Source organism: Carcharhinus amblyrhynchos, chromosome 4 (assembly GCF_965287045.1).
Source record: "Carcharhinus amblyrhynchos chromosome 4, sCarAmb.v2.hapA, whole genome shotgun sequence".
NCBI classification, from domain to species: domain Eukaryota; kingdom Metazoa; phylum Chordata; class Chondrichthyes; order Carcharhiniformes; family Carcharhinidae; genus Carcharhinus; species Carcharhinus amblyrhynchos.
This window is the reverse complement of record NC_137327.1, coordinates 109,386,005-109,413,785: the sequence shown is the minus strand read 5'-3', so window position 1 is coordinate 109,413,785 and position 27,781 is coordinate 109,386,005. Positions and strand designations below refer to the sequence as shown.

The following is a 27,781-nucleotide window of genomic DNA, read 5'->3' as shown; positions in this document are numbered from 1 at the left end:
TCAAATAGGAAATGGTACTGATGCCAGAAAAAATGATGAAAGAAGAAACCTGACTGGGGCTCAAAGCATGTCCCACAAATTCCATGAGAAGATAATCATTGCAGGCCCACACACATTCCCATGCTATTTGTTTGGAGGGAGGGAGTGGAGTCAAATGGAGAAATTGCTCCATGTGAGAACAAGTTCAATCAGGCAGACAAGGGACGGACACTAATTTGGCTATGTTCAAAGAGAAAGTGGAGACCCTCAGTCCTAGTGGGAGATGGTGGTGCAAAGTGATTGGACAACCATAATGGAAAGAGATTGGTAGGGCCTAAAAACTGGAAAGTAGCAGAAGGTTTTAGAAGGACTGCAGATGCAGCTGGAAAGATTGGACAGTAGACAGAAAATAGAGGAAAAAACTCACCTCTGAAATCATATCATGAAGATGCATTTATCAGGACAATTAAGTTTGTGAACCATGGTGGGGGGCGCTGGGTGGATCTGAGAGGTTAGGAATATTATGGTTAGAGGTTATAGTAGATAAATCTCCAAAGGAGATGAGGTAGTGGCACTCTTAGAAATAATAGCTTTATGTTCAGTGGTGGGGTTACGAGGAAAGTAGAACGAGGTGTCAAAAAAATTGACCTACAACCCCCACTACATAGAAGTTGATCCATCAAGCACCACCCTTATCTGCAAGCTAATGGTAAATGTTGGTGTTGAACTCAAGGAGATGATGTGCTACAAGTCTTTTTTGTTCTTTACTGGTTCCATTGTTTTCTCCTTTTGCCTTACACTATTACCTGCCGTATCTTTTGTTCTCATTCCCATATTTCCCTGCTTTTGCTCTTTCTTAAAATCTATAACATATCTCGTTTTTCAGTTCGGATAAAGGGTCATTGATCTGAAATGTTAACTCTGTTTCCCTCTCCATAGATGCTGCCCAATGTGCAGATTATTATCAGCATTCTCTACCTTTATTTCAGATTTTCGGCAGTTTTGCTATTTTAAGCACTGTATAAAACCTATGAAGAAACAGAATACAATTTATATAATGTGATTCAAACAATTCTTATCATTCCTCATTTTAATAAACAATAATGTGATTCCATCAAATTTCATTGGCAAGTTCGGTTAGCTGAGGAACTATGCTATTAGAACGGAGAGAAAATATATAAACAATTTCAGTGATATAAATTTCAAATAATAGTGGTTTTTACAAGGATGTAATTATATAGCAGGATTCCATGCTCACTTCCCGTGCAATAACTCACTGCACCAGTAGTGCAGTGAATCATTCAATGCATCATATTGCTGCTATGTAAATATAATTTTGCCAACTGGTTTAAGCCAATTTCCTGTGAAAGATGGGTGATTTGTGCCAAAGATGACAGTTGATAAATCAGTTCTTTCAAAATAAAACCTTGCAAGCTATAATTGAGTGGTATTAATAGGTGGAAAGAACACAAAACATTTGGTTTCCCCACACAATTCAGATAGTTATGGCTGTAAAAATCAATCAGTAAGCAATTCTACCTGTTTGCATGGCATACTGGGGCCATTAAACATATCCACTCAAATACAAGTGTGAACACAGACCAATGAAACGTTCATGACTTAAAGTCAACACTCTATGTTTCTCTTAATCAATGCCAAATCGGGCCCACATCCAAAAATGGTAATTCATATCTACACACAGTTGGCTTACTGAAACAAGGTACTTGTCAATACAATTTTAAAACAGAGAAAATGATACACCTCTGTCGAGGCAATGGATCAGGCGGATGAATTTTGAACTGTTCTAACAAAGCCAAAGGCTAAACTGGAATAAAATTAGGCAAAGGGAAAGTATGTGTAATGTATTTCACAATGAAGTTTTATGCACAACTATCTGACACAAAACCATTTTGATATTCATAATAATGCATAGTTGCAAAAGCTGAAATGGATAGATAATTGGTCTCCCCAATAAAATATGCTTGCACTGCAGTACATTATCATTTTCCGTTTCTTTGCTGATTTCACTATTATCTTAAATATTGGTTCTATTAAAATACTGCATTATAAGATAAAGTAGAAACAACAACCACAATGCAAGTTTATGAATTTTGTACACAATCATCTATTGTAGGTAAATGTTTCAAAGCTGCTGTTCTGCTCAAGAAGTCAAATATGAAATAGGCAAATGAGGAAAAGCTTCTTTATAAACTACTTACACAATTTGTTGTATAAAAAAATGTGTATGTGTATTTGGAAGAAAATGTAACTGGTTTGATTAGTAAGTTTGTGGACAACAAAGGTTGGTGGATTTGCAGATAGCGATGAGGACCATCAGAGGATACAGCGAGATATAGATCAGTTGCAGACTTGGGCAGAGAGATGCTAGGTGGCGGAGTTTAATTCAGACAAATATGAGATAATGCATTTTGGAAAATCTAATATAGATAAGAAATATACAGTAAATGGCAAAATCCTTAAGAGTATTGGTAGGCAAAGGATCTGGGTGTATATAGATACACAAGTCATTGACAGTGGCAACGCAGGTAGAGAAGGTAGTCGAGAAGGCATACAGCATGTTTGCCTTCATCAGCCGGGCCAATGAGCTTAAAAATTGGCAAGTCATGTTGCAGCTTTATAGAATCTTAGTTAGGTCGCACTTGGAATATAGTGTTCAATTCTGGTCACCACACTACCAGAAGGATGTGGTACAGAACAGATTTACCAGGATGTTGCCTGGTACGGAGGGCATTAGTTATGAGGAGAGGTTGGAGAAACTTGGTTTGTTCTCACTGGAATGACGGAGGTTGAGGGGCGACCTGATAGAAGTTTACAAGATGATAAGGCATGGACAGAGTGGATATCAGAAGCTTTTTCCCAGGGTGGAAGAGTTAATTACTAGGGGGCACAGGTTTAAGATGCGAGAGGCAAGTTTAAAGGAGATGTAAGAGGCAGATTCTTTTACAGGGAGGGTGATTGGTGCCTGGAACTCATTACCAGGGGAGTTGGTGGAAGCTGATACCGTACTGACTTTTAAGGGGCATCTTGACAAATACGTGAATAGGATGGGAATAGAGTGATAAGGGTAGAGGGTTTTAGTTAAGTCAGGCAGCATGGTCAGTGCAGGCTTGAAGGGCCTGTTCTTGTGCTGCAATTTTCTTTGTTCAATTTGACAATTCTTCCAATTAGCAGCACAGAATATTATTTTGACATGTAAGTAACTCTCAATATTTTAGTGTCAGTGGCAAATGGGATTATGAATGTTCAATGTACTCCAACCCCACCAGCTTAGCATTAAACCTTTACCAGAAAATTTCATGAACTTGCTGACATGAGAAATTCAACAAGTCAATCTGCAGCTCTTTTGAGAAGTTTCACATAATGGATGATCGCCAAAAAGCATTCTGACAAACTAATTGAATTATGAGGATCAGTCAACCAAAAACCCAATATATGAATCCAATATATTGAGCCTAGGGAAAAAAAATCAGAGTGAAGTTGTAAAGATTATTAAAGACTTGAAGGAAGCGAGTTGCTTCCAGAGTCATTACGGTCAGTGAGGAACAAGAACCATCTGAACTGAATTCCAACTGCCTTAAGTGTAACTCCTGATGCTTACTAAATTGCTCAAAATTTGTTCAGATTCAAACTCTTAACGATGCTCTTCTATATCTCCTGTACATCACACTCTCCATGCAATTAGCCTTGTAGCACACTGTCCACAGCTTCCAATTGTTTTGCATTTTCCCATTTCATCAAGTGCTAACTTTGAGTGACCACCTATAGACACTTCCAATAGGTTTTGAAGAATTGCCCAAATTCACTACATGTAAAGCCTGCCCTGCTGATTCCTCTTCTGGCCAGGTCAGGATCAACCTCCCAGAGACCCAAGAGTTGCCTCTCTTCAACAAGAAACCATTTCCCTCCTGTGATAGTATGCAAAGTCAGGCAGCCTCCTCTCTGTTAACTGCACTAAAACAGCTGTCTATGATATTTATTGATTTGTTGGGAAGCTTGTAATTTCATCACAAAAAAATGTTTCCTTTGTATTCTTCTCCATGGCAACATGAAATACATTAATCTTCTTGAACTCATTTTTTTTGTTGTATCCAATTCAAAGTCTCAACAAATGAAGCATTCCAAATCCAAGCTGACAAGACAGGCAAGTCTATTCTTGTCTTGGGCTTGATCTACATGATCCAAGTTGATCGGAGTAGGCATTGCACTCCCTCCAGTGTAACCTCATTGATTTCTAGCAAGTGTGGGACGCCAATACTACACTTGATCTTAAACAACTTCTTGAACTCATTTAACTTTGAAGTAAATGGTCAGTTTACAGTCCAACTGTTTATGACCCAATACTTTCAACACCTTTAAGGCTTTTGGAGACAAGTCAACCCCCAGCATCATAGCTGCCTTTCCATTATCTTCAAGCCTAAACACCTGACATTTTCTTTCCAGTAAAGAAATCAAAACCTTCCTTTGATGGCTTAACAGTCAAACCACCCAGGATTACTAATTGGCAGACTTCAGGACAGGTCATATGACCATCATTTTATCCTACACATTCCCAAAATATTATAAATCCTTAAATTGTAACAAGAGACATTGAAGAAAGCAGCTAAGAGATTGAAATGGCATGATCATCTATTGCTCTGAGAGACAGAAAAAGAAGAGACAACTGTGGTAAGACAGTTGATGGAAACAGGACTGCCAGGAAGGAGAAGGCGACCTAAGGTCAGATGGAAGAATGTGGTGGTGAGAACTTTAAACAGTGGGATGGAGAAGGGGATCAACCCAACGCTGTGGTGACCTGAAGTAAAATGGGAGAAGCTAAAAGGAGAAGTATTGAAGTCAAATATTCTATTATTCACTGATGCCAGTTTACCAGGAAACGAAGGCAAGTTAGGCAACTGGGACCAAAACTTCAACCTTCATTACCTTCTTACATGAGCAAAGTCAGCATTTGTTGCACACAATAACTGCTGTCAGATGCTTCAATATTACTGAAATATTCTGATCAAATGTTTGGTCTGAAGGAAGTGACCTATATCTGGTGCACATGGACTAAATGCATTTTTTTTCTAATAGATCCTCCTCAAACTAGAAAGCTCTATTCTTAGATCTTTAGAACAGTTGGTTCATTTGGTTTGGGAAGCCACATTAATATTCCAATTTGTGTTCTTGCATTTTAAAGTTGAATTCCAATCCCATATGAAAATGATGATCATCTATCTCCTTTGAGTTTCCCAAAGATTTTGGAATAGGGTGAAGTAGCATAGTCAGTCAATACATATTATGTGCTTCTACTTTCCAGAAATCAAACACCACATCTGCTTAGCTCCTCTCTCATTAATGTAACAAAAAAGTCAGTGCTGACACCCTCAAACTCAAAATTGTAACACAGAAATGCAAAAATTAGCCTATCAACAATTTTATGAGGTTAGGTTATTCCAGAAAAAGAGATTGTGACCAGAGATGGGGGTGCCAGGAGAAGCCTCATTATGCTTAGCATTAAAACAATTGGCAAAGATTTTTTCAATTCACAAAAATTAATGAAATACAGCAGCAATGTTGTCTTGCATCTGAAGTTTCATTCAAAAAATTACAATTGGCTACAAAAATGTTAAAAGCAAAATATGCATATATATCATCAGCTAGGCTCTCTGTTATAAAAACACTAATTTGGAAACATTGGTGACCAGCTACAAACTTGGACTTGTGACCTGGAAATAAACAGTTTTGAGGGATGCTCATCTAAGCTTGGGATTAAACATTTTAGGGGAAGATTTCATCCAGAATTAATCCTCTGACCTTGGCAGTGAAAATGTAGGCACTGACTACCAGAACAGAAAATGGCACTTCGAGAAAACACATCTTGAACTTCTGATGATCAGAAGTACTCAGCAAATGAGTATATTTGATATTTTTCCCTCCTTTCTCCAAAGGAGATACAGGGTATTACAGTATCTCAATTTAAGCAAACAAGGATTTAACGGTTCTTCAGATATCACCAGATGAAAGATTAATAGTTGCAGAAAAGACTTGCACCCAAATTAAGGATACACTGCAATAAGCCACTACTAGCAACCTGCAAACTAGTGGTTCACTAGTTTTAACTATAAAAAGTAGATTCACAAATCACAGGCAATGCAAGTTCAGAGCTAACATTGGATCCTTGGACAAATGTGAGACATTTTTGGGCATTTTTCCAAAATGATTAATGGCTGTAAACTGTGGAAGACATTAGCAGTGTGCAAAACCAAGTGACTGGATATTAAGATTAGTGGCACAGCAACAACACACTGTTGACCACAAAGAAAACTGTCCATTCCTTTTCTTTCAACATGAATTTAAATAAGGCACCAAGGGGATCTCAGAGGAGCAAGGGGTTTCATCAACCAAGATAAACAGCCAATCCCATTGAAGACATCTCACAAAACAACAAATCCGGAAATGAAATGCACTGGATTATATTTCACATTTTATAAAACTTGGGAGATTGAAATAAAGATTGGGAAATTCACATATGAAGTTGACGTATCAAACAAAATCCATTCAAAATCTTTGGTATTCACATCACAATATTACAACACAGTAAACACCTCAGCAACAAAGCAACCGAGTTAATGTTTTAGTGACAAAACATAACTTTTTGTGGGTGTTTTAACAACATTAGAGTATTAAATGGGATGATGTCAGTCAATGATTTCTGAAGATTCCCCATCTCTGAAGACTTCAACAATGCATCCTCTGGAAGAGCAGAGAATCAGTGATAGCAAAACGTTCAATGAACTTCATTTGTGCAGATACTAGAAGTTGCTGTCAGTTTCACAAAATAATAACGATGATGCTATTTTATCTTTATCACAACTCCATTCACACATCAACCAAAATGAAGAACCACAATGGATACAACTATACCCTTAACACCACATACTACTCTCATCCAGACTCAAAAAGAAGCAGTCACTCCAGGAAGTGTGGAAAACATGCAGGCCTGCAGGTGAAGGTGAAACAATGCAGTCCCAAAGCTCCCCCGCCCCCAACTTACTCCTTGCAAAATGTCCAATCTCTGAAAAACAAGTGAGACAAACTTAAAGCCAGACTCACTTTTCAAAGAAAACTGAGGGACTGCTGTGTGTTCTGTTTCATAGACACATGGCTCACTCATGCTTCACCGGACTGCACCCTACAACCAGAGGGCTTTTCAATCCACTGAATGGATCACATTGCAGCCTCAGGCAAGTTTAGGGGAGTTGGGATCTGCTTCCTAAGCAACATCTCATGATGCCTAGATATAGCAATACTGGTGAGTTTCAGCTCCCCAGACTTAGATTACCTGAACGAAAATGCCACCCTTACTGTGTTCCGCGGGAGTTTACCTCTATTATCCTGATGGCAGTTTACATCCCACCCCATTCAGACGTGAAGATCGCACTGGACGAAACATACACCACCACAAATAGCCTTGATATGAATCAGGCCAAGCTCAAGAGTGTCCTACCAAGTTGTCACCAACACGCGTCCTGCTCCAGAGGCCCAAACATCCTAGACCATTGTTATACAAATATCAAACATACCTACCGCTCTATCGCCCTCCCATACTTTGACAAATCATACCACAAGGCTATGCTCCTGTTCCCAGCTTCCAAGCAAAATCTGAAGCAGAAGAATCTGTCAAAGAAAGTTGTGCAATGTTGGTCTGAGGAATTGGGCGATCTCCTACTTGATTGCTTGGAATCAGTGGACTAGTCAGTATTTAAAAACTCCGCAAACAGCCTGGAGTAGGAGGCCACTGCAGTAATTGACTTCATTAGCAAGTGCATAGAAGATTGTTTGCCAAAGAAGCAAATCCAGGTCTTTTTCAACCAGAAACCATAGATGAACAGGGATAGTCTAGGTCTGAGGTGTTCAAATCAGGCAATCCTGACCTATAAAGAAAGCCAGATATGAGCTAAGGAGATCTATCAAAGATGCCAAAAGGCAGTACCAAACCCAGCCTAGCCACACTGACCCCCGCTGACTATGGCAAAGTCTACAAGATATATGGGCTACAAGATGAAGACCTGTAAAATTTCCAGTTCCGGTGCACGCTTCCTTGATTAACTCAAGGCATTCTATGTCCATTTTAAACAAGAGGTCAGTGAAAGGATGCCCTCCACCCCAGAAACCTCGAGTCAACCTGCATCCGAGGTCACCATTGCAAATGTCAGAGCAGCCTTCTTGAAGGTCAGCCCACGAAAAGCGATTGGCCTGGATAGGTACCCAAACGAGCACTCAGATCCCGTGCAGATCAGCTGGTGGGAGTATTCACATACATCTTCAACCTCTCTTTACAACAATCTGAGGTCCCTATCTGCTTCAAGAAGATGACCATCATCCCGGTACCAAAGAACAGCCAAGCAACACGTCTTAATGACTATTGTCCATGAGTCTGACATCCATCATTATGAAGTGCTTCGAAAGGTTAGTCATGGCACAAATCAATTCTAGATTCCTGGACTGCCTGGACTATACTTTGCCTACTGCCGCAAGAGGTCCACAGCAGATGCCATCTCCCTGGCCCTGCAGGCAACCCTGGAACATTACAAGGATGTTGCGTGGATTGGGAGGCATGTCTTATGAAGATAGGTTGAGGGAGCTAGGTCTCTTCTCTCTGGAGAGACGAAGGTTGAGAGGCGATCTGGTAGAGATTTATAAAATATTGAGAGGTATAGATAGGGTGGATTCTCGGAGGCTATTTCCCAGGGCTGAAATGGTCGCTACGAGAGGACACAGGTTTAAGGTGCTGGGGAGCAGGTACAGAGGAGATGTCAGGGGTAAGTGAGTGAGTGGAATTGGCTGCCGGTGGTGGTAGAGGCAAAATCACTGGGGTCTTTTAAAAGACTTCTGTATGAGTACATGGGATTTAATGGGATTGGGAGTTAGAGATAGTTTTATGGCCTAGTAGGGATGGATATGATCGGCGCAACTTGTGGGCCAAAGGGCCTGTTTGTGCTGTAGTGTTTTATGTTCTATCTAGATAACAACCACATCCATGCCAGACTCCTATTTATTGACTCCAGCCTCTCTACACCTCTACACTGTTTATACTCTGTCTACACTTCCTGCTGCCTCGGCAAAGCAAACAGTATAATTAAGGACCCCACACACCCCAGATGTTATTTCTTCAATCGTCTTTCGTCAGGAAAAAGATACCAAAGTGTGAGGTCACATACCAACTGACTAGAGAACAGCTTCTTCCCTGCCACCATCAAACTTTTGAATGGACCTATCTTGCATTGAGTTTATCTTTCTCTACACCCTAGATGTGCCATAACACGACATTCTGCACCCTCTCCTTTCCTTGTCTATATATGGTTTGCTTTATCCATATAACATGCAAGAAACAATACTTTTCACTATATGCTAATACATACAACAATAATAAACCAAATCAAAACTGATTATCTCAGCCAATATATAACTATGGATACAAAAAAAAAGCTTGACTTAAGAACAGGAACAAATGTTTTTCTTTAAAGAACATCTCACATGCTGCTTTAATTACATTACCTTTGGTTCTTTTGCCATTCACCTGAAAAAGCTGAACCACAGCACATCGCTTTAAAGTGAATGACAAAAGAACCAAAGGCGACATAAGGGAATAACTTCTTAAATCAGGTCTTAGAGTGTGGAATGCACTGCCTGTTGGAGACACAGTCGTGGCTTTCAAACAAATTGGATAGTTATTTGAAGATTAAAAAAAAAATCAGGGCTGCAGTGCACAAGCAGAGGAAGAAATGGGACTATCTGAAGTACACTTGAAGAATGCAAGCGTAGAAATGATGGATCGAATAGGCCCCATCAGTGCTGTTAGAAAGCTTTAATGCAACTTGCTTAGAATTACACAAAATGCACAACACAAACAAATCATTTGGCCAACTGGTCATGCCTCTAAGAACCTTCATCCATCCTCTTTATCTAGTCCTAAGAGCATAAACCTTCTATTCCTTTCTCCCTTATATTGATTTAGCTTCCACTTTTTGCTGTTCACTTCAAATCACTCATCGTGGGAACAAGTCCCACATTCTATTCAACCTTTGGTAAGGAAGTTACGAATTAAAAATGTGGTACATAGCTTCACAAATACCAATATGTACAAGCTTAAATTGAATAAATTATAGGAAATGGGTTGTTTTAAAAGGAAACAATTGCCTGGTGCCAATTGTCAAGAACATTCTTTGAAAATCCTGGAATATTAAAATGTTTAACTGAAGCCTGAAAACAAGGGTTGGAAAACGCTCCAACATTGAATGTTTCATGTTTCTGGAAGTAAAGCTCTGTTCTGTCAAACCGAAATAATTCTACTCAGACAGTACTATTGATCCTTTACTTGTCAGCCACTGCCAATTCGAAACACAGCAGATTCACTGATTTGATGGTTTGATGCTCCCAAGATGTACAAAACTTTTAATTATACAAAATTAAAACACAAAATCTAAACAAATTTATCAACCTCTCAACAGCAATAAAAAACTCCAAACTTTTGTGACATAAAGTCGAGAGTTAGAATGTGCTATTGTGATTTAGATCTACTGTATCACAAACAATTTTTCTACTTTTCTGAAATATTTTTGGAAAACATTTACAAATGCTAAAAAATTGTTGAAGTTACTTAATGAAAAAAATCATTTGCTTTTGGCATTCTCCACCATTTATAAGCATAAATGGAATAACTGCAAGTACTAACCTATTGGCCCGAATTTTACGCTCCCATTTGCCATGGGAATCAGAGCAGGTGAGGGACGGACCATGAAATCGTTCCTTGACCTCAGATGGGATTTTACAGCTTCAGGGTGAGCCAGGCCGTAAAATCCCACCCACTGTGTTTTGGCCTGTGTTTTTGTGGCTTGGCCAAAATTGCAATTTATGTCTTCAAAGGGAATATCCTTTTTTTAATTAACACTGCTTTAAACTCTGACAATTATGCTTCAATTAATCTTTGGGCATTCCTCATGATTATGTAGAGCAAATAAGTGCCCTTCCATAATTGGGAATTTTTCCACATGAAGTAAAAAGGTCATAATTAACAGGATAATTGCTGGGTGCAGTCTTTCAACACTGACCACAACTTCATCCATTTTTATATGGAAAGCACACAAGTATTCATAATTTAAGGAACATGCAAGAAGTACATTTCCTTCTGCTGTTATTGGGAAATCTATTTCCTTTGTGATGCAACCACACACAAAACGAAACAGGCCATCTGCCAAGAAACAGCATGCTGTTAGCAGACTGAACCTACAAGTGAAGTATTTAACATGAAAGACCCTCAAGCTAAATTGGAGGCACAATGGGTCACTATTATTCCAGAAATCATATTTCTGAATCATGGTCAGCATGGCAGCACAGTGGTCAGCACTGCTGTCTCAGCACCAGGGATTCCTGGCTTGGGTCATTATCTATCACCATCTTCCCAGTGTCTGCATGGGTTTCCTCCTAGTGCTCCAGTTTCCTCCCACAAATCTGAAAGACAGGCTGGTTAGGGGCATTGGCCGTGCTAAATTCTCCCTTAGTGTATTCGGACAGGCACCAGAGTGTGACAACTAGGAGATTTTCATTAACTTCATTGCAATGTTAATATAGGCCTACTTCTGACACTAATGAGTAGAAGTCGGATCATCCAAAGAAACACTTAACAGAAGATATATTGACCAGTGTGCCACCACAATCAGATTTGAAATCTAACTTTTTTTTAATATTCTGAACCTAATTTAAAGTCTTAACAATGAGAAGATTACCTGACAATTTAATGTTACAAAATTGGAAATTACAAACATTGGCAGATGTACAGCTAAAATGAAGATTAAAACTTGAATTTTCAAATTGATTTGACTTATTGTCACACGTATTGGTAAACAGTGAAAAGTATTGCTTTGTGCGCACTACACAAAACATACCATTCATAGAGAAGGAAATAAGAGAGCACAGAATGTGGTGCTACAGTCATAGCGAGGTTGTAGAGAGAAATCAACTTAATGCAAGGTAAGTCCAAGGTAAGTCAAAAGTGTGATGGCAGCAGGGAAGAAGCTGTTCGAGTCAGTTGGCATGTGTCTTCAGACTTTTGTATATTTTTTCTGTTGGCAGAAGGTGGAAGAGAGTATGCCCAGGGTGTATGAGGTCCTTAATTATGCTGGCTGCTTTTCTGAGGCAGCAACAGACAGACACAGACAGTGTCAATGGGTGGGAGGCTGGTTGGACTGGGCTTTGTTCAAGGCCCTTTGTAGTTTCTTGCGATCTTGGATTGAGCAGGAGCATACAACTGTGATACAACAAGGAAGAATGCTTTCAATGGTACATCTGTAAAAGTCATAGTGGACATACCATATTTCTTTAGTCGTCTGAGAAAGTAGAGGCATTGGTGGTCTCTCTTAACTATAGTGTCGGTATGGAGGGACCAGGACAGATTGTTGGTGATCTGGACACATGGAAACCGAAGGTCTCGACCATTTCAATTTTGTCCTCTTTGATATAGGTAGGGGCATGTCCTCCACTGCACTTCGTTAAGTCAATGACTATCTCCGTAATTTTGTTGATATTGAGGGACAGATTATTGTCATTGCACCAGTTTCTTTACCTCTTTCCTATACTCTGTATCATCATTATTTGAGATCCAACCCACTACAGTGGTGTCATCAGCAAACTTGAAAATCAAATTGGAGGGGAATGTGGCCACACAGTCATTGGTGTATAAGGAGTGTAATAAAGACCTGAGGACACAGCCTTGATGGGCACCAGTGTTGAGAATGATTGTGCAGATGTTGGTGCCTATCCTTACTGATCACCTTTACTTCCATTAAATAAAAATAACTAAAGGTTAGCCATATGGTTACACAGGCTGTTCCTACAGAAAAGCCATTTAGATCAACCAGTCCATGCAAGCACTAATGGTCCACTCAAGCCTCCAATCATCTTTCCTCATGTAAACCTACTATTGTAACCCTCTCTTCCCTTCACCCTCATATGCTTGTTTAACTTCTCCAAAATGCACACATACTATTCATTTCAACATCTCCATGCGATTGCGAGTTCCATATTCTCACCACTCTCTGGGTGAAACTTCTTCTGAATTTCTTATTGGACTTCTTGGTGATGAAGTTACATTGTCGGCCTCTGGTTATGCTTTTCTCACAAGAGAAAATATTTTCTCTGTTTCTACTCTATCAACACCTTTCATAAATTTAAAGGCCTATATCAAGTCAGCAGCAGATTTCAAGACTGAAATCAATAGATTTTTGATCTCTCAGGGAATATGGGGACTAGGCAGAAACATGGGAGTTGCGTTAGATTAGCCATGACCCTACTGAATGATGGAGTAGGTTTAAGATACTGAGTGTTCAACATTAAGCATCAAATAAAAACATGAATTGAAAAGAAATTCATCCAAATCAACTTCAAGAGTTGACTTGGTCCCATTGAATGTGGCTGCTATGTAAAAGATCTATCACATACCACTGATTCCTATATGCCAATGAATTATACCTTCTGCTGTAAACTATAACCTTCTCAGAAACTGAAACTATCCCCTAACATGCTCTGATTTTAATGACTAACCATTTGTACAAGTAGCAGTTCAAATGTGATCAAAATTCAAGTCCTTGCTTTCCACATCTACAACCAAGAAGCAAGCCATCAGCTGAATTTTCTCCTTGATGTGTGTCATTTTTTGATGATGTGGAGATGCCGGTGTTGGACTGGGGTGGGCACAGTAAGAAGTCTCACAACATCAGGTTTATTTGGTATCATGAGCATTTTTTGATGGCCTCTAAGTTTTTTTCTACAAGAGGAAACATTTTCTCTGTATCCACTCTGCCAAAATCCTTCATAATTTTAAAGACCTCTATTAGGTCACCCTCTCAGCCTCCTTGCAGAGAAAAGCGATCCTGTCTGCCAATGCTCCGCTGACATAAAATAAACGCATGGTTGTATATCAGCCTCATCAACTGTAACAGCGAGGTGATGCATACTGATAGATCGAATCAAGGCAGGACCTACTCAGCTAATGATAGGGCAATGGGGAGAGTTATAGAACAAAGGAATTTAGGAGTACAGGTTCATAGCCCCTTGAAAGTGCAGTCATAGGTGGACAGCGTGGTGAAGGAGGCATTTGGCATGCTTGGTTTCATTGATCAGGACACTGAATAAAGGAGTTGGGATGATTTGTTCAAGTCGTATAAGACATTCGTAAGACCACACTTGGAATACTGTGTACAGTTCTGATCACTATTATAGAAAGGATATTAAACTTGAAAGAGTGCAGAAAAGACTTATTAGGATGCTACCGGGACTTGTTGGTTTGAGTTATAAGGAGAGGCTGAATAGACTAAGGGTAGGAGGCTCAGGGTGATCTTATAGAGGACTATAAGATATGAGGGACATAGATTAGCTATATAGTCAATATCTTTTCCCAAAGGTAGGGGAGTCTAAAACTAGAAGGCATAGATGTAAGGTGAGGGCCAGGAATGGCAAATGGAATTTAATGTTGGCAAGTGTGAGGTGGTCCACTTTGGTAGGAAGAATGGTAGGAAGGACTATTACTTACGGGGCGAAAAACTGCAGCAGGCGACGGTGCAGAGGGACCTTGGGGTCCTTGTGCATGAGTCGCAAAAACCCAGCCTGCAGGTGCAGCAGGTGGTCAGGAAGGCGAATGGGATGCTGGCCTTCATAGCGAGGGGGATTGAATATAAAAGTAGGGAGGTCTTGCTGCAGCTGTATAGGGCATTGGTGAGGCCGCAACTGGAGTACTGTGTGCAGTTTTGGGCGCCGCACCTGCGCAAGGATATTTTGGCCTTGGAGGGAGTGCAGAGGAGGTTTACTAGGCTGATACCGGAGTTGAGGGGGTTGAGCTATGAGGAGAGGCTGAATAAACTAGGCTTGTACTCGTTAGAGTTTAGAAGAATGAGGGGAGATCTCATTGAGACGTATAAGATGATGAATGGGATGGATAGGATAGAGGTGGAAAGACTCTTCCCGCTCAAAAAAGACAGTAGGACTAGGGGGCACAGCCTCAAGATAAAGGGGGGGCGGTTCAGAACGGAGTTGAGGAGGAACTTCTTCACTCAAAGGGTGGTGAATCTCTGGAATTCTCTGCCCGTTGAAGTGGTGGAGGCTGCCTCGCTAAATATTTTTAAGAAGCGGGTTGATGGGTTTTTGATAAGAGAGGGGATTAAGGGTTATGGGGAGAGGGCGGGAAAGTGGAACTGAGCCACGACAGATCAGCCATGATCTTATTGAATGGCGGGGCAGGCTCGAAGGGCCAGATGGCCTACTCCTGCTCCTATTTCTTATGTTCTTATGTTCTTATGAGAGGGGAGAGATATTAAAGGGTCCAGAGCAGCAATTCTTTTCACTCGGAGGCTCGTGAGTGTCTGGAATGAGCTGCCAGAGGCAGTAGTTGAGGCAGGTACAATTTTGTCTTTTAAACAGAGTTTCAACAGTTACATGGATAAGATAGGTATAGAGAGGTATGAGCTAAATGCGGGCAATTGGGACTAGCTTAGTGATAAAAACTGTGCACGGACGAGTTTGGCCCAAGGGTCTGTTCCCATGCTGTAAACCTCTATGACTCTACAACTGCTCCAGTGCCTCTATATCCTTTTTCTAGAATGGCAACCAGGATTGCACACAATAATCTAAGTGTGGCTTAACCAAGTTAAGTTTAGCATAACTTCCAACTGTTTTAATTCTTTCCCATTAGAAGAAAAGCCTTATGCTTGGTTTGCTCTTTTAAATGGCGTTGCTAACCTATGACCCAACTTTGAGTGAGCAGTATATTTGTACTCCAAGATTCCCTTGCTCCTCTACCCCAACACCAAGACTGGTGCTTTCTAATAAGTAACCTCGTTGTACTTCCTATCAAAGCACACTACCTCATATTTATCTTGTTGAGCTTCATTTGTCAATTATTTAGTCAGTCTGCAAGTTTACAAAGTCCTATGATCTGTCGCAAAGTTCTTCATTAATAACCACCACCCACTCCACAATACTAAACTTGGAAATAGTGTTTTGGATTCCAAGATCGAAACTGTTAATGCAAATAGTGAACAGCAGTCGTCATCTCAGTATTGACCCTTGTGGAACAGCACATTCCACCTCTACCCCTTTGGAGAACTACCTTTTCCTTCCACATTCTGCTTTCTATCTTGAAGCTAGCTAGCAATCCACTCTGCCAGCTGTCCTTGACTCCACAATATCCCTTATTCATTGTCTATTGTTGAACATCATATCAAATGCTTTTTGAAAATCCAGATAGATGACATACAGTAGATTACCATTGTCGACATTATGATACTTCCTCAAAAATTCAATAAAGTTGGTCAAGCAAGATTTTCCTTTTGAAATCCATGTTGCCTATTTTTAATGAATTTTCCAGATGTCCATCTATTCTCTAATTTAGAATACCAGCATGTTTTTCCTATTACTAATGCTGAGCTGACTGGTCTATAATTCCACAGAAATACTCAGATTCCTTTTTAAATACAGTAATTACATGAGCTATCTGACAGTCCACTGCAGCAGTATCCAACAAATGATTAGCTATGAGTATTAAGTACTGCCTTTGCTATTCCTGAAGTTTATTTTAAAATACATGGATGTAATCCATCCAGACCAGGGGATGTTTTCTCTTTTAAATTTTATTAGTTTATTCAGTACATTGCCTTTTATTATAAAGGCTCTTATCTCATTGAATGATGACAGATGAACAACGTTATAGCTACCTATTCTGTTTCCCTGTCTTCTTGGTGAATACCAAATTGGAATTATTTAATATTTCTGCTACCTCTATCATTAGATGTGGTATCATTCCATCCCTTCATGGTCCCATTCCCATGAAGGGATGGAATAATGGCTTCCTTCTGTTATTGGGATGCTGTAAAATGTTTTACTGTTTTGTTTTATATTCTTTAATAATTTAATTCCATGGTTTCCCTTTGCCTTCCTAATTGATTTTTTAATTCACTCAAAGAGTAAAGAACAGTTCAGCACAGGAACAGGCCCAACAAGCTCAGCCGATCATGTTCTATCAAGACCAGTTGCCTGTATCCCTCTATTCCCCACCTGTTCATGTGTCTATCCAGCTAAGTCTTAAATGTAACTAACGTGTCTGCCTCAACCACCTCACTTGGCAGTGCGTTCAAGGGCCCTACCAGCCTGCGTGTGAAAAACTTCCCCTGCAAACCTCTACTGAACCTTACCTCACCACGCACGCTCCCCCGCACCCCCCCCACCCCACCCTTTACAATTGTCATTTCTGCCCTGGGAAAAAACTTCCAACTTTTCTTCTGATCAGTGCCGCTCATAATTTTATAAACTTCTATTAGGTCGCCCCTCAGACTCCGATTTTCGAGAGAGAACAATCCCAGTTTATTTAATCTTTCCTCATAGCTAATAACCTCCATATCAGGCAACATTCTGGTAAACCTTCTCTGTACTCCCTCCAAATCCTCTACATCCTTCTGGTAACGTGGTGACCAGAATTGGATACAGTATTCCAAATGTAGCCAAACAAACGTTTTATATGATTGTAACTTAATTTGCCAATTTGTTTACTCGATGCCCTTTCCAATGAAGATAAACATGCCATCTTTCTTCACCACCTTTTCCATCTGTGCTGCCACTTTAAGGACCCATGGATCTGTTCTCCCAGATCTGTGTGTGTCGATGCTCTTGATGGTTCCACCATTTTGTTTTATAGCTGCCACCTGAACTGAATGCACCAAAATTCATCACCTCGCATTTGTCCGGATTAAATTCCATCTGCCATTTCACCGCCCAATTTACAGTCTAAGTCCTGCTGTATTCTCTGACAATCTTCAGTGCTATCCACAACTCCAGCACTCCTAGTATCATCTGCAAACTTACTAATCGGACCAGCTATGTTTTCTTCCAAGTCATTTAGATATATTACGAACAACAGAGGTCCCAGCCCTGATGCCTGCAGAACCCCACTAGTTACTGCGCTCTCTCATACTTATTCTTCTCATGTGCTCCTCTGTACTATCTACAGACTTAACTTTTAGAGGAAGCGCACATTAACTGTTCCTTTACATTTTTGTTCATCCATGAAGCCCATTTTAGTTTGTACTTTCCTTTCAGCAGAAAGTATTTTTCCTACACTCTGCTGAACAATGTTTTAAGTATTGCTGAAAGGGGCATGATTTCAAAGTTTTTCTTCTTGCACTCACCAAAGTAGCGAGCCAAGCTTGTGAGTTATTCTGATGAGTGCAAGACAAAAAGCTTTGATAGCATGCTTTTTTTCCCCCCAGAAGTGCTCAATTCTGTACTACCAAACACATTAGCTGTTTCCCATTGTTATTCTATATTATTATTTGGGCATATGGTTACCTGTTTTATTTTCCCACCTTCTATTCTCAGCCGCTCAAAACCAACTTTTCTCCAATCTATTAACCTGGTGTTCATCATCCTTACATCCTTCTCAATCATCACTTAAAGCTCATCATACTTTGGTCAGCATTGCTGAAATGTTCCGAATTTTATTTCTCTCATCCACTCGGGTTCATTCCTCCACTACTAAATTTAATAGAAAGTCTTCCCTTCTTGGGCTTTTTACATATTGGGTGAAAAAGTAGTTCTGGACACTGTTGGAACTCCATTTCCTTATCTCCTTTATATACCTTTAATATCAAAGTAGAGGACATTCATGCGCAATTCCTTCATTGGTATGCACATTTCTTCCTCCACCTCAAGTTTGCTGTTAAGTAGTCTATAAACCACACCTATTCATGTGATTGGTTCCTTATTAGCTTTCATCTCTATCCAAGTGGATTCTACTTTTGCCTTGCTTTTATTTGAAGTAGATATGCCATCCTTCTTTATTTTCCCCTCCTATGTTTTCAAAAAAATGCTATCCCTACAATTTTGGAGCCTGATCCTTATTTCTCTGAAGCCTTATCTTAATAATACTTACATCTGGTTCTTTCCAAGGTATGATTACCTCCAGCTCTCCTGTTTTAACACACACTGTATGCATTGTTTCATAGATATTTTAATTCATTTTTAATAGGATTTCCTTTCAACTTACGTTTAACAGTTTTTTTTAAACTAGTCATTCCCTTGCCTTCAATGTTTGCTACTATTTTATTCTTTCCTGCCCTGTTTGTTTACGTTTAGGCTGCGCTTCAAGTAGGTGCTTCCCTCCCCCCTTACTAGTTTGAAAAACTTGCCATCTCTCCATTTATCCTTTGCATTTGGACACAGGTCTCAGTAGTTCAGGCGGAGCCTATCCCATTGCTACAGCAATTTCCTGTCCCAGTATCGGTATCAGTCTCACTTGAATGAACAGAGATGCCTCAATGTTTTTTTAGTCTCAGTTTGATTTTTATGGTTTTAAAACAGCAAAGCATCCGAATGGTCAATTACTATCGCCAAAGAAAATGGAAAATACATTAGTTGTGAAGTAGATACATGTATATATTAATATTGATATTGTAATGCATTAATCCCAAGTTGTCACACATTTATTTCTAATATTTACAGTTCATAAATAGATTTTGAGATTAGTTTATTACTGTACATCACTGCTCGAGCATTTGAGCCAAGGCATAACTGTTCTTTCACTGGTTAGAAAGTAGGATACATTTAATGACACAGTAATAAACCAAAGTGTATATCAACAGTTCCCAACAAGACATATCTAGGTCTTGATTAAGTCATCCAAACAAGCATTAAAAAAAAATCAAGCCTTTGCTATCACGAGTAAAGCACATTCCAGGACATGCATGTATCATGGATGTCAAGATATGAGACATGTGATCACTGCCGCACAAATGCGCAATACATAAGGCATGTTCGAAATCTGCTCAAATGGCTAGAGGATATAGTATATCCTGTCCTGGAGCAGAAGTAGACTCCATGTGGGGAATATCGCATTTCACTCTGAACTGAACTTCAACAAGCCTGTGAACAGACAAATCTATTATGAAATGTATCATTTCATATGAATCATATTACTATTTTTACGTTGCTGGGAAAACAGAAACACTTCTCAAGGACAAGACTTATACAAAATTAAACAGAGTGGTTGTACAATTGTAACTTAATTAAAGCCTACACGAGGATGTAATACAACTTGTAACATCTGTACAAAACAGCTTCAATTTACCACAACATTAAAACTGTAGTAAAAGTCTCTAGAGTCAAAGGACAAACTAACACCACAGAGTAGTGGTGAGAGAGATTATTGTCAATTATATTCAACATAGTTTGGAGCATCAGACTAGGTTTAAAAAAATGCCAACACCTTAATACCTCTAAAAAATCATACCCAGAGTTAGTTTAAATGATAAGCAGGTGCAGCCATGGGAGAGGACCTCTGTACATGCACAGTTGCATAGAATTCTCTCCTGAGTTGCACACAGACTACAACAGCAGACTGCCTGGTTGAAACTAATTTCAATTGAACTGTGCTACAAATGTGCGATTACTAGCTCTTGTCATTCTGAACTTACAATCTTAGTAAAGTAACCACTTGTGAAACTTGGTAATAAATTATTTCCCACTCGTCCTTAGGCAGTCTCTTGGAATTGAAGATGACTTGCTTTCACTACAGCTCAATGGATTTGGAGATGGCTTGTACATCCAATGTGCCAACTGTAGACTTAACAAAATGCAGTGACATTTGAAGGGTCATGCAGAGGTGTTTGGAGGTTTGTGTGCTCTCTGCATGAAGTGTATTCACTGCCTTGCCGAATAAACCTTTTCTATTTTGGTTGTTCACAAGCCAGGGTCTCCACTCAGTCAGTGGGGATGTTTTTGATCTCTTCAGGGATGTGTTTAAGAATCTTAGGAGTCCCCTGCTGTAACTAAGGTCAGAGTAGACTCCTACAGAACCTTAGCACATCAATACACAAAACTACTCCACTGTAAACTGTGGGGATAAAACAGAAAAGATTTGATAGAAGTGGTCAAAATCATTAGGCAGCTGGACAGTAGTTAAGACTGTTCCCACTCATAAGAGGATTGAGAATAAGAGGGCAGATTTAAAATGGCTTGCAAAAGAAGCAAATGCATTGTGAGAAAAATGTTTACACAGAGCAAGTTGTTCAGGTCTAAAATGCACTGCCTGGAAGTATGATGGAGGCAGGTTTAATCAAGGCATTCACGTGGGCATTTAGATGATTAGCTGAACAGAAGCAATGTGCAGGAATATGGGGAAAAGGCAGGAGAACAGCATTAAATCATAATTCCCATTCACAGAACCAGTAGACATGAAGGCTGAATGACCTCCTTCTGCACTGCAACAATTCTGAGATTCTGGATTCACATATTACTCATTTAGAATTATTTTTGTACAAATTTAGCTGGCAGAAAAAAATGCCTCAGCTACTTAGTACTGAGAACTACCATTCAAGAAAAAGATCAGAGTATGGAAGTTGTAATAGTAGTATGAAATATTTTCATTAAATCAAAATTTAGTAAATCAATACAGACATAAAGACAGAGTACCAAAACTTGTAAGTTGGTATTCAGCTAACATTTTCTGGAATTCCTTCCATTTATGAGAGTTGAACTTATTTTGATCTACATCTTGGAAAGAGGCAGAGTCAGAGCAATAGCAATTATCTCCTCTTGTGTTAATAGTGAAACTCAGGTGACACTGCAGCATTCATTTCATTGAAGGAGTAAGTGTAAGCACCCATTCATTTATAGATGCCATAGATCTATCAGATGATAGCTAAATGTTGATCTCAACATTTGCTGTATTATGTTTAATTCAGACAATAGTAACCACAAAAATAAATTGTAAAATTTGCTATTGGCCATTACTCTTGCCTGTCAATCAAGTCTTGTGCAAAAAAAAGCTAAGATCAGTTATTTTTTACTTCACGAGCACATTGAGTCATCTGTGCATGAAGACAATTCAGTACAGAACTGATTCGTTACTTAATGGAACATAGTGAAACAGAGTCATGCTGAACAGAAGGGGACCACTCAGCCCATCATGCCTGCTCTTTGAAAAAGTTATCCAATTTGACACACTCCCCTTCATTTATTCCTAAAGAAGTGTGTGTTCAAGAATCTGCCATTTTATCAGGCCATCAGCTGCACAAAAACCCTATATTCCTTGGTTTAAGAACCAAGACATTTAGCAATAGTAAAATGGACTATTATTTAAATGGTGAAAAATTACAACATGCTACTGTGCAGAGGGGTCTGTGGATCCTTGTGCATGAATCACAAAAACCCAGTCTGCAGGTGCAGCAGGTGATCAAGAAGGCAAATGGAATGTTGGCCTTAATCGCAAAAGGGATGGAGTATAAAAGCAGAGAGGTCTTGCTGCAATTGTACAAGGTACTGGTGAGGCCACAACGGAAGTACTGTGGGCAATTCTGAACCACTTATTTGCGAAAGGATATATTGGATTTGGAGGGAGTGCAGAGAAGGTTCACCAGATTGATTCCAGAGATGAGGGGGTTAGCTTATGAGGACAGGTTGAGTAGACTGGGCCTGTACTCGTTGGAGTTTAGAAGGCTGAGGGGAGAGCTTATAGAGACATATAAGATAATGAAGGGGCTAGATAGGGTAGAAGCAGAGATTATTTCCACTTACCAGTGCACAGCCTCAAAATAAGGGAGAATCAATTTAGAACAGAGTTGAGGAGGAACTTCTTCTCCCAGAGGGTAGTGAATCTTTGGAATTCTCTGCCCATTGAAGCAGTGGAGGCTACCTCATTAAAAGTGTTTAAGTCACAGGTAGATAGATTTTTGACCAATAAGGGAATTAAGGGTTATGGGGAGCAGGCAGGTAAGTGGAAGATCAGCCAAGATCTTATTGAATGGCAGGGCAGGCTCAAGGAGCCCGATGGCCTATTCTTGCTCCTATTTCTTATGTTTTTATTTTATTTGAAACATTAAATAGTGAGTGGAATAATTTGCACAAAAGCTCATACTTAAACAGTATTTGCAATACTGAGTTTATTTTTAAACACTTTGCATCCAGCCACAATTTGAACTACTTAGCCATCACATCTAAATTTTAGGTGATTCACAATAACGCTTTCTGTATGAAGTTGATTTTGATTGCAGTTGTTTGGAATTTCTAATATTGAAGCCTAAGAATTTCCGCTATGTCAAAATTAATTCTAACAACCAAGTTAAAAAGTTGGCAGCCAAGATACGAACAGGGGTTCACCATTTCACCCCTCATTTACTGAGGTGGCCGATTTGTGACTTCACTCCAAATAACTAACTCTGCCACACATCCCTTCATAGGTTAAAAGGTTACCAAAACTCTATCAATATCAACTTTAAAGTTAATGTTTATTTATTAGTCACAAGTAGGCTTATATTCACACTGCAATGAAGTTACCGTGAAAAACCCCTAGTCGCCACACCCCGGCACCTGTTCGAGTAACAAGAAGGGAGAATTTAGCATGGCCAATGCACCTAGCCAGCACGTCTGTGGAAAGAAACCAGAACACCCGGAGGAAACCCACACAGACCACAGGAGAATGTGCAAACTTTGCACAGACAGTGACCCAAGCCAGGAATCGAACCCAGGTCCCTGGTGGTGAGGCAACAGTACTAATCACTGTGCTACCCCAAAATTAACTGATCTTGCATAAATATCAATTTGAGGAAGTGAGTTCCAATTTTTTACTGCCCTTTGAGAGGAGTGTTTCATAATTTCACCAAAATGTTTGGCTTTAATGTTATGATCACGTATCCTAATCCTACACTTGCCAGCCAGTGAAGTGTTCCTCTCCTGATATCTAACCTGTTATTTTTGGTATGTAGTTATTGAAAATTCTAAATAGGTTACAACTGTAAAACAATAGCGTGTTTGAGAAAAATGGTGCATAACTCCTGAATAACAAGCTAGTTAAAATTCAGGATGCAAAAATATTTAAAATTCATAACAGGATGAGACCACTGCTGAGTACAGTAACCACTGTGTCTTCAAACACGCTAAATCAAGTCACATCATGTACTCAAGAAGCAACTGCCTGTTAGGCTTGCTTATTTCTTTGGAAGGTCAACTGTATAAAGTAAATTAACAAAAAGCTACCTTACAAAGATTAATCATATAGTTCACTGGCAACTTTGCTACCCTAGAAAGCGTCATATTAAGATTGGCGAAACCACTATATTGTTTTTACTGGATACGCTTGAGTAGCAGCACTTTAATGTTCAGAAGAATGCCAGAATAAAGACTAGTAACTCAGTTAAAGGCCACAATGCTGGAATGGACTACACAACTCAATGGGTGGGTGGGGCTGCCGAACATTGGTTTGTTCTTACAATGATTAAAACATTGTTAACAGACCAATTACATTACAAAAAGAAAGAATTTCAATAGTTGAATAATTCTAACCAATTCGGAAGGTATGAACTTGCAGGAAAGTAGAAAAACATCAAAGCACAGTGTTTGGTCTTGAAATCTGCACTTTTACATTTGGCATCCAAATGTTTATGTTTGGCATTAGCAAGTCATCAAGATAAGACTCCAATTCCTGGAAGAATGAACATAAGCCCAAGCAATAGGTCTGATAGTTCATTTGAAAGAAACCAAAGCTATACTGTGTAAGGAGCCTTCTTTGGCACATCACTGAAGCAAATGACTGTATCTTTATATATTTTAATGAACACATGTAATGCACATGGGAAGTGTAAAAAGTGTGCCTAATTGTTCATTTCGAAGTTTCCAAAAATTGATATATGTTTACTTTTAAAATCAGTAACTGGTTACTAAATTGGAGTATATTAATTACAGGATTCTTTCTTTCAACCCTTCAGTCATTAATTAATATCAGCACTTTTGGTGATTTAATAGTTCATCATTAACACAAAGTACCACAATCGCTTCCCCTTAAGTACATAAAATTTTTACATCCGTGGACTTGCTGGCTTAAAAAGTATTTACAAGATATGTATTTAGTTTTCTTGACAAACAGTGTGTCTGACCTAACAGCGCTTTAAGCATTTTTTTTAATCCTTTCATGGGATGTAGTGTTTGTTGCCAATCCCTAATTGCCCTTGAATCGTGTGGCATTGTGTGACAACCACACTTCTATTGGTCTAAAGCCAACATAGGACAGACCACTTAGGAATGACAGATCTCTTTCCATAACAGACATGGATTTTTACAATAGGTGATAACTTCACTACTGAAGCTACCTTTATATTCCAGTTTTATGAAGTGAATTCAAATTCCAGCTGCTGTGGCAGGATTTGAACTCATGTCCCTAAAGCATCTGGATTATTCTTGATTACTATGACAGAGTGGTGACATAAAATCAGGCTGCACAAAAAGGCGCCATTCAGCCCATCATGCCTACTCTTTGAAAATGTTATCCAACTCGACACATTCTCTCTGCTTTTAGTCTTAAAGAAACGTGTGTTCAATAATTTGTCATCCTGCTAGGCCATCAGTTGCAGTAGTTACGCCACTATATCACTGTTTACTCATTTAAACTTTTTCTGTAGACTTCTATCCAAAAAGGAATTGTACAAGTTGGACTGGTTGATTAGGAACGGGCATGACAGAAAGTAGATTTGAAATCCACGTTTATATTTAGTAACTATATGTTTTTGTTTGGCATCAGTTATTCATCAACATGAACTGAGAAAGCTGCCAACTTCTTGTCCTTCCTTTCTGTTCTGATTTGCAAGACAGTTAGTCTTTCCATCTAGAGACACTTCTCTGACATCAAATGTTCCCAGTCCCATGTATTAATGAAATTTGAATCAAATTATAATCTTGGGCACAGGGTTGTGGTTGTTGCACAAGGGATGTGGTATACTAACATGTCAAAATGAACGTAGCCTTTTATCAGGGAATAGATTTAAAGTGGGTGGTTCCTGCTCCACACATGATAAGTATCGGACGTATGTTGTGTTTTTCCGATTATTTTAGATACACAAATCGTCGAAATTCACAACGTTCATCAAACAAACGCTAACCCTCAGGATGTCACATGAGGGTTGTGCAACTTGGGGGGATGACGAAAAGATTCATCCAGCAATATGTGCGCCAAAAAAATGAGCAAGCTGCTGATCAATGCAATTCTGCACCTGACAGCAAACTATATATATAGATTTTGAAATAATGAAGGTCTCAAAGCGCTCAGAAGTGCAACAGATATCGCTGGTGTACACTTGGCAAACACCAATCAGAAGGGCCTGCAATTGCACTGTAATCTGACTTTGCTTGGACCAAGCTGTTAATTCACCAATTCAGCAAGGGTAGGGGAAAAGCACAAGTAACTGAAGCCCGTGAGATGGTTGTTGGAGCACTCACCAGCTTGGTTTTGTTTCTCGGGTCATCTTCGGGGGGTTTCTTCTTTGAAGAGGACCTGTCCCTGCTGCGGGGCGGTGACTCGTTTCCTGCCGGCGGCTGCTGCTGCCCGTCCATGTTGAATAGTTGAGGGAGAGTGGAATGAGGATGGTGGCGGCCGGGCTGCCTCTCCTCCCAGGGCAGGAGGGAGGGTGTGTGTTTATCTACAAGTGTCGGCGCTGGGCGGCCCGGCCCGGCCCAGACAAACTGCCCTCGCGCGCTCCCTCCACAAACAGACACACACACACACACACCCTCCTCCCCGACGCTTCTTCAACCCTTTTTATTTAAAAAAATCCACGCTCCTGCAAAACATAAACACAGACAACGGTTCTTTCTTTCCCCTCACTCGCTCTCTGGTCCAGCCGCCGGTGAACCCAAGTTCAGCGCCCTCTGGCCATAACCCGGGCGGCGTCAACGACACCAGCAACGCCTCCGCCTCCTCCTGTCAAACCCAGCGCCGTTAGCACCCAACTGCGCAGGCGCAGCGCCAGGCCCCGCCTCACTCCCCTCCCCCTCCGCTGCGGCTAGGCCACACCCCCTTCCCACCTATTGGCTGGTCATGACGTCAATCAGAAAGCCCTCCCCCTTCCTCCGCGGGCTGGGGAGGGGGCGGAGATTCCGAGTTCCTTTGGGGTGACGTCAGCGGCGAGCCGTCTGATCGCCACATGTGTTTTCAGCACAGGTTCCTTACACGTGAGGACGGCTTCAACAGGGATCTTGGGCTAATGTCATACTATCTGTAACCGCCATGACTTGCAACATCTCACTTATTGTCCTGTCTGGAAACAATATACATCTCTTTAACCTATGTTTAATGCTATCTCCACCCACATTGTCTGCACCTTTAAGACTTGAATTTCTGTAAAGATTCGCAAACTAATCAATATTCTGCAAACTGAGTGTGTGTCATTATATGTTCTGTTTGTGATCAGAACTCCCCACTCACCTGACGAAGGGGAAAAGCCTTGAAAGCTAGTGGCGTTTGCTACCAAATAAACCTGTTGGACTTTAACCTGGTGTTTCCAACACTGGGTCAGGAATGAGCTTGACAAGCTGTACATAACAGAATGGTGTAAACTCTGCTGTGAGGGGGCTCTCCCTTTCTCCCTCTCGGAATCCCAGTTTACTTTTTTCACTATCTCATGGGATTGAAATGTGCCTTTACCATGGTAGTGGAGGTCAATGCAATAGCAACGTTCAAAAGGAAATTTGGAATTTCAGAAGGAATGGGCAGCATGGTAGCACAGTGGTTAGCATTGCTGCTTCACAGCTCCAGGGTCATGGGTTCGATTCCCAGCTGGGGTCACTGTCAGTGTGGAGTTTGCACATTCTCCTCGTGTCTGCATAGGTTTCTTCTGGGTACTCCAGTTTCCTTCCACTGTCCAAAGATGTGCAGGTTAGGTTGATTGACCATGCTAAGAAATTGCCCCTTAGTGTCCAGGGGTGTGTAGGTTAGAGG

General features: G+C 40.1%; 1 protein-coding gene across 4 annotated transcripts in view; it reads right to left on the bottom strand.

The window, feature by feature from the left end:
* Positions 1-26,782, bottom strand: part of diaph2 (diaphanous-related formin 2) — an 814,006-nt gene extending 787,224 nt beyond the window's left edge. For all 4 annotated transcript variants that reach the window (XM_080187721.1, XM_080187724.1, XM_080187722.1 and 1 more), the window contains exon 1: positions 26,284-26,782. In XM_080187721.1, the coding sequence (XP_080043847.1) occupies positions 26,284-26,397 (114 nt within the window). In that variant the 5' untranslated portion in view covers positions 26,398-26,782. The remainder of the gene's footprint in view (positions 1-26,283) is intronic.
* Positions 26,783-27,781: the final 999 nt, after the last annotated feature.